Genomic DNA, 13,456 nt, shown 5'->3' with positions numbered 1-13,456 from the left:
GAAAAGCCGGAGAGATGAAAAATTAACAACGCCTTCGTCGGGAATCGAACCGCAGACCTCTGAAATACCGGCCCAGCGTGCAGAACCACTACACTACGAAGGTACTCCAAAGAGGTAGGAGAAATATTTTATATACTCCCCCTTAAGGAGCGGCTGAGGTTTTTAGGGGACCCAATCGCCAAATCTTGGGTGTGGAGAGTCATCATCCACAACCCTTTTTAGTTCGGGCGCCACTGTAGAGACATTAGGTTAATTGGAAAAGCCGGAGAGATGAAAAATTAACAACGCCTTCGCCGGGAATCGAACCGTGGACCTCTGGAACCACGGACCTCCAAGGAGGTGGGAGAACGACCTTATCCCCTAAACATAGTTCAAGATGTATTTGACATCATAAAGAACATCTTAGCTTAAATAAACTCTAAGACTATTAATTTAGCATCCAAAGAAGTGTACAATCGAATTCTAAAAGAAATTACAAATAATTTACTTCTTTAATCTAAACTTAAAATAAATAAAGTGTTTTTCAAAATTATGTTGACAACGATATGAAAAAAAATGTATGGCAAGGAGGTATATAAATTATTGGAACTAGAAATTAGGGAAATCTTGATGGCCCTAGCCTAGGTACCCACTGGTGCCGGGAAATTACATATAGCCATCATTTCAGCAGTAGACGACACCCTTGCTTTAGTTCGATAGTTTACGAGTTGGCCTTAAATAAAATTATACTGATGAATGATTAGACCCGTTCATTCCCTATCATCCTCACATGTTTCTATTTAGAAAATATAGCAAGTAAATTACTTCATATAATTAATGCGTTTCAACGCCACAAATTTCATGCGATACATAAATAATATTTTAATACCGAATATGAAGAGATTCGTGCCATTGAAGATGTCCATATTGTTTTTAATATCCAATGCACAGAGTTTTTTTAGTTAACATACGTTTTCTTTATCTGTATAGTCTTACATAATATAAATAGAGGCAGAACAGCGCCTATTTTACCTAAGAAATTCTCTCACGTTCTTCTAAATTCGCTCTTTCACGTTTACCACGTTCTTCTAAATATATGTACATTAACAACTGAATTAAACGCATACTGAAATTTTTTAAGCAAATTAATGAATAGTTCTTGTCGTTTGAAACAACGTAAGGGGAAACAGAAAATGTGACAATGATAGAGTCTGAAAGATAAAAAAAGAGAGAATGTCACATTTTTAGATATGCTTTATACTCTAAAGTCCACTCATTCCAAAAATTCTTAAACTGAAACTTGAATTTACACTTAAAAATCTTTTCTTATAACTAGATTCAGTCCTGTTTTAATTGTACATCAGAATGACGAATGCTGTCATATGCATAAGCTATAATAAGTTACTTTTATTGATATATATTTTTATATATTTGAACGAATCTTTAATAATTATTTATACACTTAAAAAGAACCAATGTGCTGTTTAATGAAAATGGCGATATGATGGTCTTGTTTCCTTACCCTTTATGAAAGTAACTTTATGCATTTGGGATATCTGAATTCCCATATCAGTGCGTGTATACATTCCTGTAAAAAGAAAGACAAAATTTCGTAGCAGCTTACTTTCACATTATTTTGCACTTTTTTTGCATAAAAGTAGTAGTGAAATCAAGATAGGGAAAAAAAAAACGTTAAAAGTAAAAAAATAAGAAAAAAATACTCGGAGATATTTCAAACTGCTTTGAGTGAAAGCTCTTGTGTTGGCTACATATACTGACAATAAATTTACTAAGAAGCAAAAAATGCAGTTTTAGTCTTTACAAAATATAAATTTAAATACATTTGAGAGTCAGTTTCTTTAACCTCAATAGATTTTGTAGCAAGCAAAAAAAAAAAAAAAAAAAAAAAAAAAAAAAAAAGGGGGGGGGGAAGAAAAAAGATTGTCTAGCTCTCTGGAGAAATAATTAATTTAGACAAGAGCAAGCATATGAATCAATGCAAATAAAAAAAATGAGAAGCAAAGGAATTACAATCTGTTCATTTTTTCTCTCTTTATTTAATGACATAAAAATTTGCGTTTGAAAACGTGCTATCGCTTGACTTAACATTGCTGTAGAAAGCAACTAATTATAATCAAATTTTAATTATTTCTCGTTCTTTGCTTTGAAACAAAATTCGCCGTAAAATTAAGATATTATTTTTTAAAGTTTGAAGGCAAGGTCTCTAAAATGTATCGCAACTCTCTTATTCTTATCATTTGTTGGCATTGATGTTTAACATATTGTAATAAATAGGCTTAGTATGGACGGCACAGATTTTGCTCGGAAGAGGCTCACAATTCCAGAGCATTAAATATCAGTTTGGCAGAATCAGTATGCTCATATATTACTTTACTTGGATGTAAGTGTTGGTTAACATTTTCTAATGAGAAGAAAGAATCTTTGGAATGTAATAGTTTTATTTCTTCGAAAATCAAATTTTGTGTTATCGTTAATCAGTGCAGAAATATCTGAATGATTTTGATACCAGCATATTTAAGACAACATAGCTGATTAAGAAACTGTTATTCGATTTGCTAAAACGAGTGGAAGTTTTGAAAAATCATACAAAATGTTTTCCTACATAAAATTTTCAAAATGTTCGCATGCATCAACAAACTAATCATAATCGAAATGAAATAATTGCTTTTACACCCTGAAGTAGCTGTTAATATTTTAATCAAACTTACAGCATTAAGGGTGAAGAAACACGTGAAATACTATATTGAAAAGCAAACAATGAGGGGAGGAACTAACCGATAATTGTATTATAGTAGCGTAGAAATTTAATTTCAGGTAATCAAAAATAGACCGATCTATAAGAATAACGGAAACTGAAAATTTCTTTATCAGTATAAAGTTAAACCACATAGAAATATATATGATGATTTAGTAAAATGTAAACAACGTTTACGTTTCCTGAATTTTTTATGAACTTTATCACAATATTCCAAAAAAATTATTTAACTTTTAAAACTGTTTTTAACACATACAGATTAACCATGGGAACACTTGCTCAAATTATTTAAATAATAAGGATATTCAGAAAGCACTGTTGTGTTATATTATAGTACTGGATTAATATGTTTCAAATATGTATTTGAAATACATATCAAGTATTCTAAGCATGTCAACAGTTATATAAGACAGGTTTAGTCGGACTTCGTGTTATCTGACATCAGAATACAAATTACCCCTTTCCACGCATGTGATCATTCACATCAGAACTCCCTGCAGGATATTTATGGATACTAGATCTAAAATATACACGCTAATTAACACTCAGTTTTACATACTGGGCATCATTTAACAAGCAGGCAAACGTCATTTAATTGCCAGTAAATCTATAGGAAGTAGTAATATGAATGAAATGTATTAGATTCAAAACAAAAAACGTAAGCAGAGATTCTAATACTAAACTTAAGTTGTATCTATTGTTATCGATAATGCTAAGAATTAAAATAGCTTGAAAACCAAAATTAAAGGATTTAAAGTGCAAGCGACAAAATATGCATCAAAATAAAAACTAAATTAAAAGCTTTGTGCGAAAACTTACAAACGATCTAACTGAAATTGCATAACATTGATGCCAAATGCATATAACCCGTAATACTAGTATAAATACTAGATTAAAAGCTTCACACTTGCAAAGTGTATGCTGGCAAAACAGAATAAATGTATTTCAAAGGTGAATAAAATATTTTTTAAGCGTATTAATTTTCTCGTTGTTTCTTCAAATGAAAACACATTGTTAATGAAAATATTTCTGTAATAGTACGTAATGGAAACAGCTATTTAGAAGTGTGGGTACAGTGAATAAATGATGTTTAAAATTGCCCTGGCATATACTTTACGTGCCCGATTTTGCAAGTTAAGTAGACTGAAGTGATTCTTCTTTCCCCCAAACAGAAATTAAACGTCTTTTCTTAAATGGTATTTTCCACTTATTCCTCTTTTCAACTGAGCTGTTTTCAAACTCGGTGAGAGTAAAAGAAGAATCTCATATTAAATTCATTTTCCGTTTTTTGTTACATGGTTTTTAATTCAATTAATTTATATTTTAGCCGATGCGAAAATGAAATCTAGATCAAAGCATATTTCTGTACGTAGTGTTGTAAGGATCTTAAGTTTTACTAACGTTTATTTTATTTTAAATCTTTACTATCACTTCTTATTTTCTACTTCCGGCCAGAATTATAAGCGTGAAGGAGTTTATGCAAAGTTGTCTGGCGAACGCCAAGTATTTAAGTGTGGCCTTTTTGCCAAGCAGAAGAGAGGAAGCCGTGAGTTCGAAGCAGGCCGCTTACCTTAGAAGTTACGCAGTTGCTACTTTGCCTTCCAGGCCAGAGGCTTTAATCCTCTTGATAAATTAAACGTATTGTAGTGTTCACAGTCTCTGTGCTACATACGCTTCCTGTTATTATAAGGCCAATCTTATTCTAAAGTTAAATTAGAGTTTAGTTTTATTTTGATATCTTTTAAGTTAGACCCCGAGTGGAGGTTCATTGTATTCCGAAGTACGGAAGTCATTGTATATAAAGAAAAAAATAAAGGGTTTTGTATACCCTTCGTCTGTATCCTGTCTACTTACTACAATTAGTGAACATAGCTTTAGTAAGCTCTCTGTTCTAGTCAGGTCATTGTATGTTTCCGAAGAAGGTTAGAAGAAACATTGAACCTGATAGTGGCGCCCGACGAAGAATAACCATGGCCGAGTTTCAAGAAGAACCTGTGCTGCCTGCAGAAACAGCTCAGAATCCAGAAATGCCAGCTGCCGCCCTGGAAGGATTTGGGTACATTGTCCAGACCATGCGCGCTTCGATGAAACCAGAAGCAACGTTTAATGGAAACTCACAGGTAACCAGTTTTTTGGAAAAATTGGATGACCACTTCATGCTCTACCCCGTGCACGAGTTTCAAAAAGTTACCTTAGCTACCAGCGCTTTGAGGGGCCAAGCGCTTAACTGGTTCAAATGTATCGGCAGAAGTCTCTTGGGTCAAGCAGGAAGTCCCACCTATACCTACGAAAATTTCAAGACTGCCCTACTAAAAGCCTTCCCTGTTGTAAGGGATCGTGCGAAATTAGAAACAGAACTTTTCAGTATATATCAACAAAGAATGGAAAACCTCTCGAGTTTTATTTTAAGAAAAATTCACGTTTTCAAGCTCTTGTATGGAAACCGTCCGGATCCTGAAATAATTCAAGTGATTTTGCCGAGGTTACTACCCCAAGTGCAAGACTTTATTGAATTGAGAAATCCGACTACACTGGAAAAATTATTTGAGCTAGCAATCCAGTTTGAAAGTAGAAGAACGGCGGACGTCGAAAGAAGACGCCAATATCAACAGCGAAACCAATTTGGTACGCCAAGACTACAGCAAACTCAAGCACATGGCTACGGAGAAAAAGTGAATCAGTGGGCAAGGAAACCCGAGCATTCAAAAACAGCCGGCGAACGTCGACAGTTCAATAGCAACCCAGGAAAAAAGTCTCAAGGCCAGTGGAGAAAGAAGCAAAGCACCGAAAGGAAAAATAATTTAAACTAAAACGGATTTCTGCTGACGAGAGGGTGCGGAAATCCGAAGGCCACGAAAACCCCTCTTCCTACAAGTTAAATACAGTAATGGTGAAAAATTTAACTCTTCCGAAGATTGAAGTCTTGGTAAATAATATCCCGGCCACCGCACTCCTGGATACCGGCGCGCAGTGTTCCTGTGTGGCAGAAGTCTTTTTTAGAAAGTATTTTCGCAAATACCGCATATATAATGCGGATAATACAACAGTATTAGCGGCGCAAGGAGAACAATGTAAGTGCGTAGGTAAAGTACCTTTGTACATCCGTATCAAGGACGAACAAGTAAAGGTGATGTTTTTTATAGTAAAGAATTTGCAAGCACACTTAATACTAGGAATAGACTTTCTTTCAGACGCACAAGCTACACTGGATTTTAATGAAGCGTCTTTTAAGCTGACGATGAAACCAGTGCGTGTAGAAAAGGTTGAACCGCCAAGGTTAAATCTTGACCACCTGCCTAATGACGAGCAAGATAGAATCCGACAAGTGGTAAGTGAATTTGCTTCCTTATTTAGTGATATTCCAGGATTTACCCAGGTTACTAACCATAGTATTGACACCGGAGATGCATTGCCGGTTCGTCAAAAACCATACCGGTATGATAAGAATAAGGAAAAAATTATAGAATGGCATATTACCGATATGCTACGTAAAAAGATCGTAACGCCTATCTCAAGTAGTTATGCTAGTCCGGTGGTTTTATGTAAGAAAAATAATGATTATCCTTTGGAGCATCCAAAAAGGTGGAGATTCGCTATTGATTACCGTAAATTAAATTCCATAACGAAATATCCGGTATATCCGTTACCGATTATAGAAGAAATTTTAAGGAACATAAAATCAACCAAATTTATGACGACTTTAGACTTAACGAATGGTTATTTTCAAATAGGGATCAGGCCTGAGGACGTGCCTAAGACTGCTTTTATAACCAAGTCTGGCACTTATGCATTTTTGCGAATGCCGTTTGGCCTTTCAGGCGCCCCAGCAACATTTCAGCGATGCATGGACATTGTGTTAAGACCTGTTCTCGGAAAGTCCACATTTATCTATTTAGACGATATCATTATTACTAGTGATAATCTAGACCAACATGTACAGGATTTAAGACAGGTGTTTTCTTTATTAAATGAGGCCGGTCTAAAAGTTAATGTCGAAAAATGCAAATTTGCAGCCCCTGAATTAAAATATTTAGGTTACAAAATATCGCAAAAAGGGATCGAGACAGATGAATCAAAAATAATCGCTGTACAAAAGTATCCGACTCCAAACACGGCAAAGAAGCTCTCTTCTTTTCTAGGACTTTGTTCATATTATAGGTCCTTTATAAAAGATTTTGCGGCTATCGCTGAGCCATTGTTAAAATTAAAAAGGAAAAAGGCAAGATTCTCCTGGACGGCCGAAGCCAATAGTGCTTTCGAAAAATTAAAACAAGCATTAACGCAAGCCCCTGTGTTGAAATTTCCTGAAAAGGATGAAAATTTAGAAATTTCAGCGGATGCTTCGGATTATGCGGTAGGAGCGGTACTTTCGCAAAATCAGCAGCCAGTGGCATTTTTTAGCCGAACTTTAAATCAAACACAAAGAAACTATTCCGCGACCGAGAGAGAGGCACTTGCAGTTCTGTTAGCAGTGCAAAAGTTCCGAGTCTATTTTGGAAAGGCGCCGATAACAGTATATTCTGATCATGCGGCGGTAACTAGATTGTACTCTGGGAAAAATTTATCCCCAAGGTTAATAAGATGGGCACTCAAGCTGCAAGAATATAATCTGGTAATCAAGCATACCCCCGGAAAGGAAAATATCGTAGCAGATGCCCTGTCACGAATTAAATTAGACGAACAGGGTAATACCGTAAAAGTTGCAATGCTGACAGCGTGTACAATAAATTCCCGAGAAACTGTAATAACCGAACTGGGTAAGGATCCTGAGTTTGGAAGTATTTATGAGTATTTGAAGGATCCTGAAAATTTTAGCCACCAAGATATTGTGGCGATAAGAAATAGGGCGGCCCATTACGAACTAATAGATGGTCTATTATTTTATACAAAAACTACGAATTCCAACAACGAATTTCGACCTGTTATCCCAGCTAGTCTTAGATTAAATATCCTGCAAGAGCTCCATGACAGCCCTTTAGCTTCTCATGCTGGTATTCGAAAAACTACTCAACGCGTACGCGAGGCAGTCTACTTTCCTGAACTGCAAAAGTTAACAAGGGCGTATGTCCAGTCCTGCCCAACATGTCAAGCAGTTAATTATATTAATTTCCGCCCGGCCGGGTTTCTAAATAGTATTAAATCCGAATTTCCAAATGAAATAATCGGCATCGATTTATTGGGCCCTTTCCCAAAAAGTCAGTTAAACAAAAGTCGCTATCTCCTTGTTATAGTTGATCATTTTAGTAAATGGACCGAAATGGTTCCCTTAAAACGAGCCTCCGCGAAATTAGTTACCGATTCTATTTTAAATAAATATATTTTAAAATACGGGGCGCCCCTAAAAGTTATATCGGATAATGGTCCTCAATTTGTAAGTAATATATTTGAAGACATGTGCCAAAAACTGGGCATACGTCATTTAAAAATGGTCCCGTATCGGCCGCAATCAAATATAGCTGAACGGGTCAACAGAAATATAGTGAAAATTATCCGTAGTTATGTTAAAAATTTTCATAAAAGCTGGGATAACTATGTCAATGAATTTGCTTTCGCCCTTAGGACCGCAAAACATGATACAACGGGAAAAACTCCTGCTGAGTTATTTCTAGGCAGAAAGGTTATAACACCGTTAGATAAACTATTTTATGTGCAACAAAGAGCCCCAGAATTTAAAATGGGTGATATAGAAAAACTAATAAAAGAAGCAAAAAAGAATACGGAAGTAGCACAAAGAAAACAAAAATTGTATTATGACTTGAAACGACGGGGAGTAACTTATAAAGTAGGGGATGAAGTACTAAAAATTAAGCATTCACTTTCTTCAGCACCAGAAGATAAAACTGCCAAATTTTTTCCATGCTTTGAAGGACCATATGTTATAGAAAAAATAACTCACGCTGTTGTAGTGTTAAAGGCAAGAAATGGTGAAACCTGTTCCGCAAACATTGATCAAATCAAGCCCTACTTCGATCGTAATAAAATGCAAATCTTTTCAGATCTTTTGCAGGATCCGGTACGGCAGACACCGCAGGTACAAGTTCCAGAGGTGGGAAAACGACAGGTACAAGGGCAAGCCAATGAGAGACAGAAGCAAGTGAAAAGAAAATTGCCCCGCGGAAAAACTGAAGGTAAAAAGAAAAAGAAGCCGTTCCACCGTCCAAAAAACAGAGTTCACGAACACCCCCAGAATGAAGAAGGGAGAAGGACGACGTATGTGGAAAAGACCGGGAGAAAGGACGGCAACTATAACCCGGCTGTGAAACGGAAGATTGACTCATCCGACAGAACTCTCCGCAGCAAAAGTCGCCGAACTGCGGAAGGGCCATCAGCGGCGGAGGAAAAAGTACAAGAAAAATTTGAACGGCCAACAACGAGGTCCAAGCAGGATCACGACAGAAGTTTCCCGGTTCCACCAAGACCAGCTGCCTTCAAACGGCCAAGACCACAAGCAGAGGACAAAAGGAAGGTGTTCAAGGGTGGCTGTACTGGTGAAAAACGGAAGCTTCCAGAGGAAAGCACTGAAGGGCGAGCCCGTACAAGAAGGAGGATCAACCAAGCTACGGTCTGCTATAGCTTTAAAGACTGGGCCCAGAAAAGGATGTCTGAATATTACAAAGATAAGTAAAATTTTATGTTACTTTATAAACTTAAGTTAATCTTTCATTCTTACTGCAAGTGGCAGATTTCAAGAAGTTTTACCTCATGCGAGGTCTACCTTTATCGCCAAAAGGGCGAGAAATGAGTTGTGACCGATTTTCTTATTATGTTTTTCAATTACTCGCGCGTAAAACTAAAGTTGATGTATAATAGCGTTGTATAAAGATAAATATTGTAAAAAGTTATTGTATAAATTTTATTTAAAACATTCTAACAAGAAAGAAGTTTTAGTCTGAAAGACTTTTTGAAATGTAGTATTATTTCAATGTAGAAAGAATTGGCACTTGCTTTGAAAAGAATAGAAGTTAACAATGTACTACTAATGTATGTTTTCAAATGTGTAAAATTAACGGCATCTTGATATGTTCTTGTATACATGTGAACTGTTATTTTGAATGTTTAGAAATACCGTGATATGGTAAAAGTGAAAGTAATGTTAAAAATTTGTTATTCGTGTGACTGTAAAGATTAAATCATGGTGAATATGTGTTAAAGGTTGAATGATGTAGTTAGGCTCTCTGACGCTACACTTTAGAGTTTGCCACTTTCAGAATAGTACCTCAGGGTCTAGAGTTGAAATTAGGGTGTGTTAAGAGGTCTCGTATGTTGAATTTTAACACGTTAGTGTTTTGATTGTAGGAGGAAGTGTTGAACACATAGACAGAAACACATTCGTGTTTGGTGTTTTTACAACACATGTCAGAGAGCACGGGGAGAGATAATTAAAATAGTCATGAATGAAATAAGAATGTTAAGAAAAGTATATTCTATATGTTATTTGCAATGTCATTCTGTAACATTTCATTAAACTAGTTTTCCTTCCAGATCTCTGGAAGGAACCAGAATTGAATAAAGCTCCTGTTTAGATGCAGTACAGATGAAAAAGAAAAAAGATTGTTGTATATTCCGGGAGCTGCTATTGTAACAAATTTCTTTCTTTTAAAATTTTCTAGTTTCTAGCTAAGTTATGATTGTAAAAGGTTGGCCTCGCGTTAGTTTCTAGAGCTAAAAGTTTTCAACAAGGTCGTTTTAGACCTCAGTTTCAAACTAATTAACTCTGGCGGGAAGTATGTAAGGATCTTAAGTTTTACTAACGTTTATTTTATTTTAAATCTTTACTATCACTTCTTATTTTCTACTTCAGGCCAGAATTATAAGCGTGAAGGAGTTTATGCAAAGTTGTCTGGCGAATGCCAAGTATTTAAGTGTGGCCTTTTTGCCAAGCAGAAGAGAGGAAGCCGTGAGTTCGAAGCAGGCCGCTTACCTTAGAAGTTACGCAGTTGCTACTTTGCCTTCCAGGCCAGAGGTTTTAATCCTCTTGATAAATTAAACGTATTGTAGTGTTCACAGTCTCTGTGCTACATACGCTTCCTGTTATTATAAGGCCAATCTTATTCTAAAGTTAAATTAGAGTTTAGTTTTATTTTGATATCTTTTAAGTTAGACCCCGAGTGGAGGGTCATTGTATTCCGAAGTACGGAAGTCATTGTATATAAAGAAAAAAATAAAGGGTTTTGTATACCCTTCGTCTGTATCCTGTCTACTTACTACAATTAGTGAACATAGCTTTAGTAAGCTCTCTGTTCTAGTCAGGTTCATTGTATGTTTCCGAAGAAGGTTAGAAGAAACATTGAACCTGATAGTGTAAGGTATATTTTAATTTTATTATAGTTAATTTAATTGTGCTTTCCTATCTTCTCTGGTTTCAACTTACAACTCCCTACCAGAATGAGGTTTTAGAATCGCGTTGAATGCAAATGAGTAAGAAGTAGTATTAAAGGAAGGTTCAACTTCGAGAGAGAAAGCTGGGAATCCTGAGTAGCGCGTGTTTACTTTTGGGCTAAGTTTACAGAAGTTGTTACGCTCAGCTGTATATTACGTGCCTTTTTGATAGGCGTCAGCTAGTTTAAATTTAAGGGCCAACTACGTTAGATTTGTGTTAGCTTCGGCTAAATGTCCTAGTTAGACATAGTTAGTGTTTATTTCTTATTTTTAAGCCAGAGTGGAGGTTATATTGTAAGCCCGAAGAAATGGGCCGACTGTTCATCTTATTTTGAGGGAAATAAAGGGTAGTTAACTTTTCTTGAGTTTACGATTTCTGTTATTTGAACTAAGCGATAATTCGGTTAACATTTCATTAGGTTCCTCGACATTTAGTAGAATAAAAGTGAGGAACTCTACAACACAATGAGAGAAGAGAAACAGTGATAAGTTCCTTTGAGTTGAAAAATAATCCTATTTTACAATTTTCTCTTGCGCTACTATTCTGACTGCACGAAACAGCATGAAGATGCTTTTTGAATACATAATTTAATTGATATTTTTAGAAGTACTTTCTATTAGACGGAAGCGTTTCCTATACACGAACATGTCGGTAATTGAGTTGTTCCCAATATATCTACCAAAACATGAGCTTAGTAAATATTTACTTTATGGGAAAACTGATATCTCAATTAGTGTGCCTAAAAATCCACACGAAATTTTTAAATATCATTTAAAAATATTTTTAATTTTGTGGAGATACAATTACTCTGAAAAAAATATGAAGATTTTGTTTAAATTTGAAATTGGGTGTTTATATATATCCTTTGAATTTAAAGTTAAAATATATTGGATATATACAAGGTAATAAAGTTATTATTTCGTAAGAGTTTTTGTTGAATTCTGATTTAACGTGTACCATTTTGTAGCTGCGAATCTGTGGATGCGGTGATGATATTCATTACCATAAACGGTCGCAGAGAAAGGTTGGAAAGCTTCTGCGGCAACAAACTGCCTAGGCAACTGATGTCAAACGGTCCATCATTGGTTCTGGATTTCAGAAGTTATCATTCGTCACCGGAAGTGAAAGGCTTTAGAGCAATTTATCGCTTCGTTACAGGTGAGAGATATTTTGTAATTCTTATGCTAAAGAAATCACTGGTTTGTTATACCACAAAGTTTATTATTTTTAAAATTTTAATTACATAGTAATTTTCTTAATTTACAAAAGACATTTTGAAGACAGCATAGCCATCATCATTATTTCTGTTCGTAATTAAAGTAGCAAACCATTAATATGTCTTATAATTTAACCACTTATCACGGAATTGTTGCATCCATCAAACGGAAGTTAAGAAAAACGTTACAAATGTAAAACTTTCCGTTTAGCTGAAAATTGGAATAATAAATCACCTTCCAATGACAGGTTCAAAAGGTTACTATTGCTGCTGTCATATACCTTTTGAAATAAATACAAGTTTTAAAATGGTTTCTGAGACGAAAGAGACTATTTTTGCACTCGAACGGAAGTAAAATGTTTCTCGCTGATCGAAAACACATTTCAATGCAGCTGTTTTACTCTAGGCATATAATATTTTATCAAAAATAATTTATTATAGGCATATAGCATTCCACTAGAATATAGTTCTTCTGCTTTATGAATTAACTTTTAAGAATGAAGCATAAGGCCAAAAGTGGACATAATGCAAAACTCTATGCTTTGAACGAATCCAGGTTTAAATCATTTCTTCATGAGTACATTTATAAAACTAAAGAAGGTATATTTACATATATTTTATCCTTCTAAGTACATAATTCACTCTCACAATGATCTATTTTTAAACCAGGAATGTTAAATCAGTTTAAAAACATGAAACGTATTCTACACAATGGGAAAGAAAGATATCAATTAAAATTAGATGATGAATCTCTACACATAACGCGGAAAAAAAATTAAAGTGTTTCGTCCTCAAAAACCAACTCTAGACAAGGTGTGGACGACGTTTTGAATGTAGCTTTATTTCCGATGGTTTTACTGTTTTCACCTGAAACGTCTCTCGGCGTTTTACGAAATTCACAGCCTACACTTAGAAGTGAAGAAGCTAATTTGTTTTACTTTATGTCAATGATTGCATACTATTTTCTTTAATGTCTGCTTACTAATTACTTAGTTTTCATTTTTTCTACAAAATCCCTTTGTTCTCAAATATTTCACGAAATTTACAATGTATTTTTAAGTCAAATTATGAATAAAGTTGTGTTACATATATGTTAATGCTTCCT

At 35.1% G+C, this 13,456-nt stretch overlaps 1 protein-coding gene across 2 annotated transcripts in view; it reads left to right on the top strand.

The window, feature by feature from the left end:
* LOC118184292 (suppressor of lurcher protein 1-like) overlaps window positions 1-13,456 on the top strand; it is a 246,512-nt gene that overhangs the window by 178,267 nt on the left and 54,789 nt on the right. For both annotated transcript variants that reach the window (XM_035353943.2, XM_035353944.2), the window contains exon 3: window positions 12,103-12,293. In XM_035353943.2, coding sequence (XP_035209834.1) covers window positions 12,103-12,293 — 191 coding nt within the window. The remainder of the gene's footprint in view (window positions 1-12,102; window positions 12,294-13,456) is intronic.

The sequence above is a fragment of the Stegodyphus dumicola genome, chromosome X1, assembly GCF_044657685.1.
Source record: "Stegodyphus dumicola isolate Sdum_Otavi_A_Nest chromosome X1, ASM4465768v1".
In the NCBI taxonomy this organism is placed as follows: Eukaryota; Metazoa; Arthropoda; class Arachnida; order Araneae; family Eresidae; genus Stegodyphus; species Stegodyphus dumicola.
This window is presented reverse-complemented; position numbering and strand designations above follow the sequence as displayed.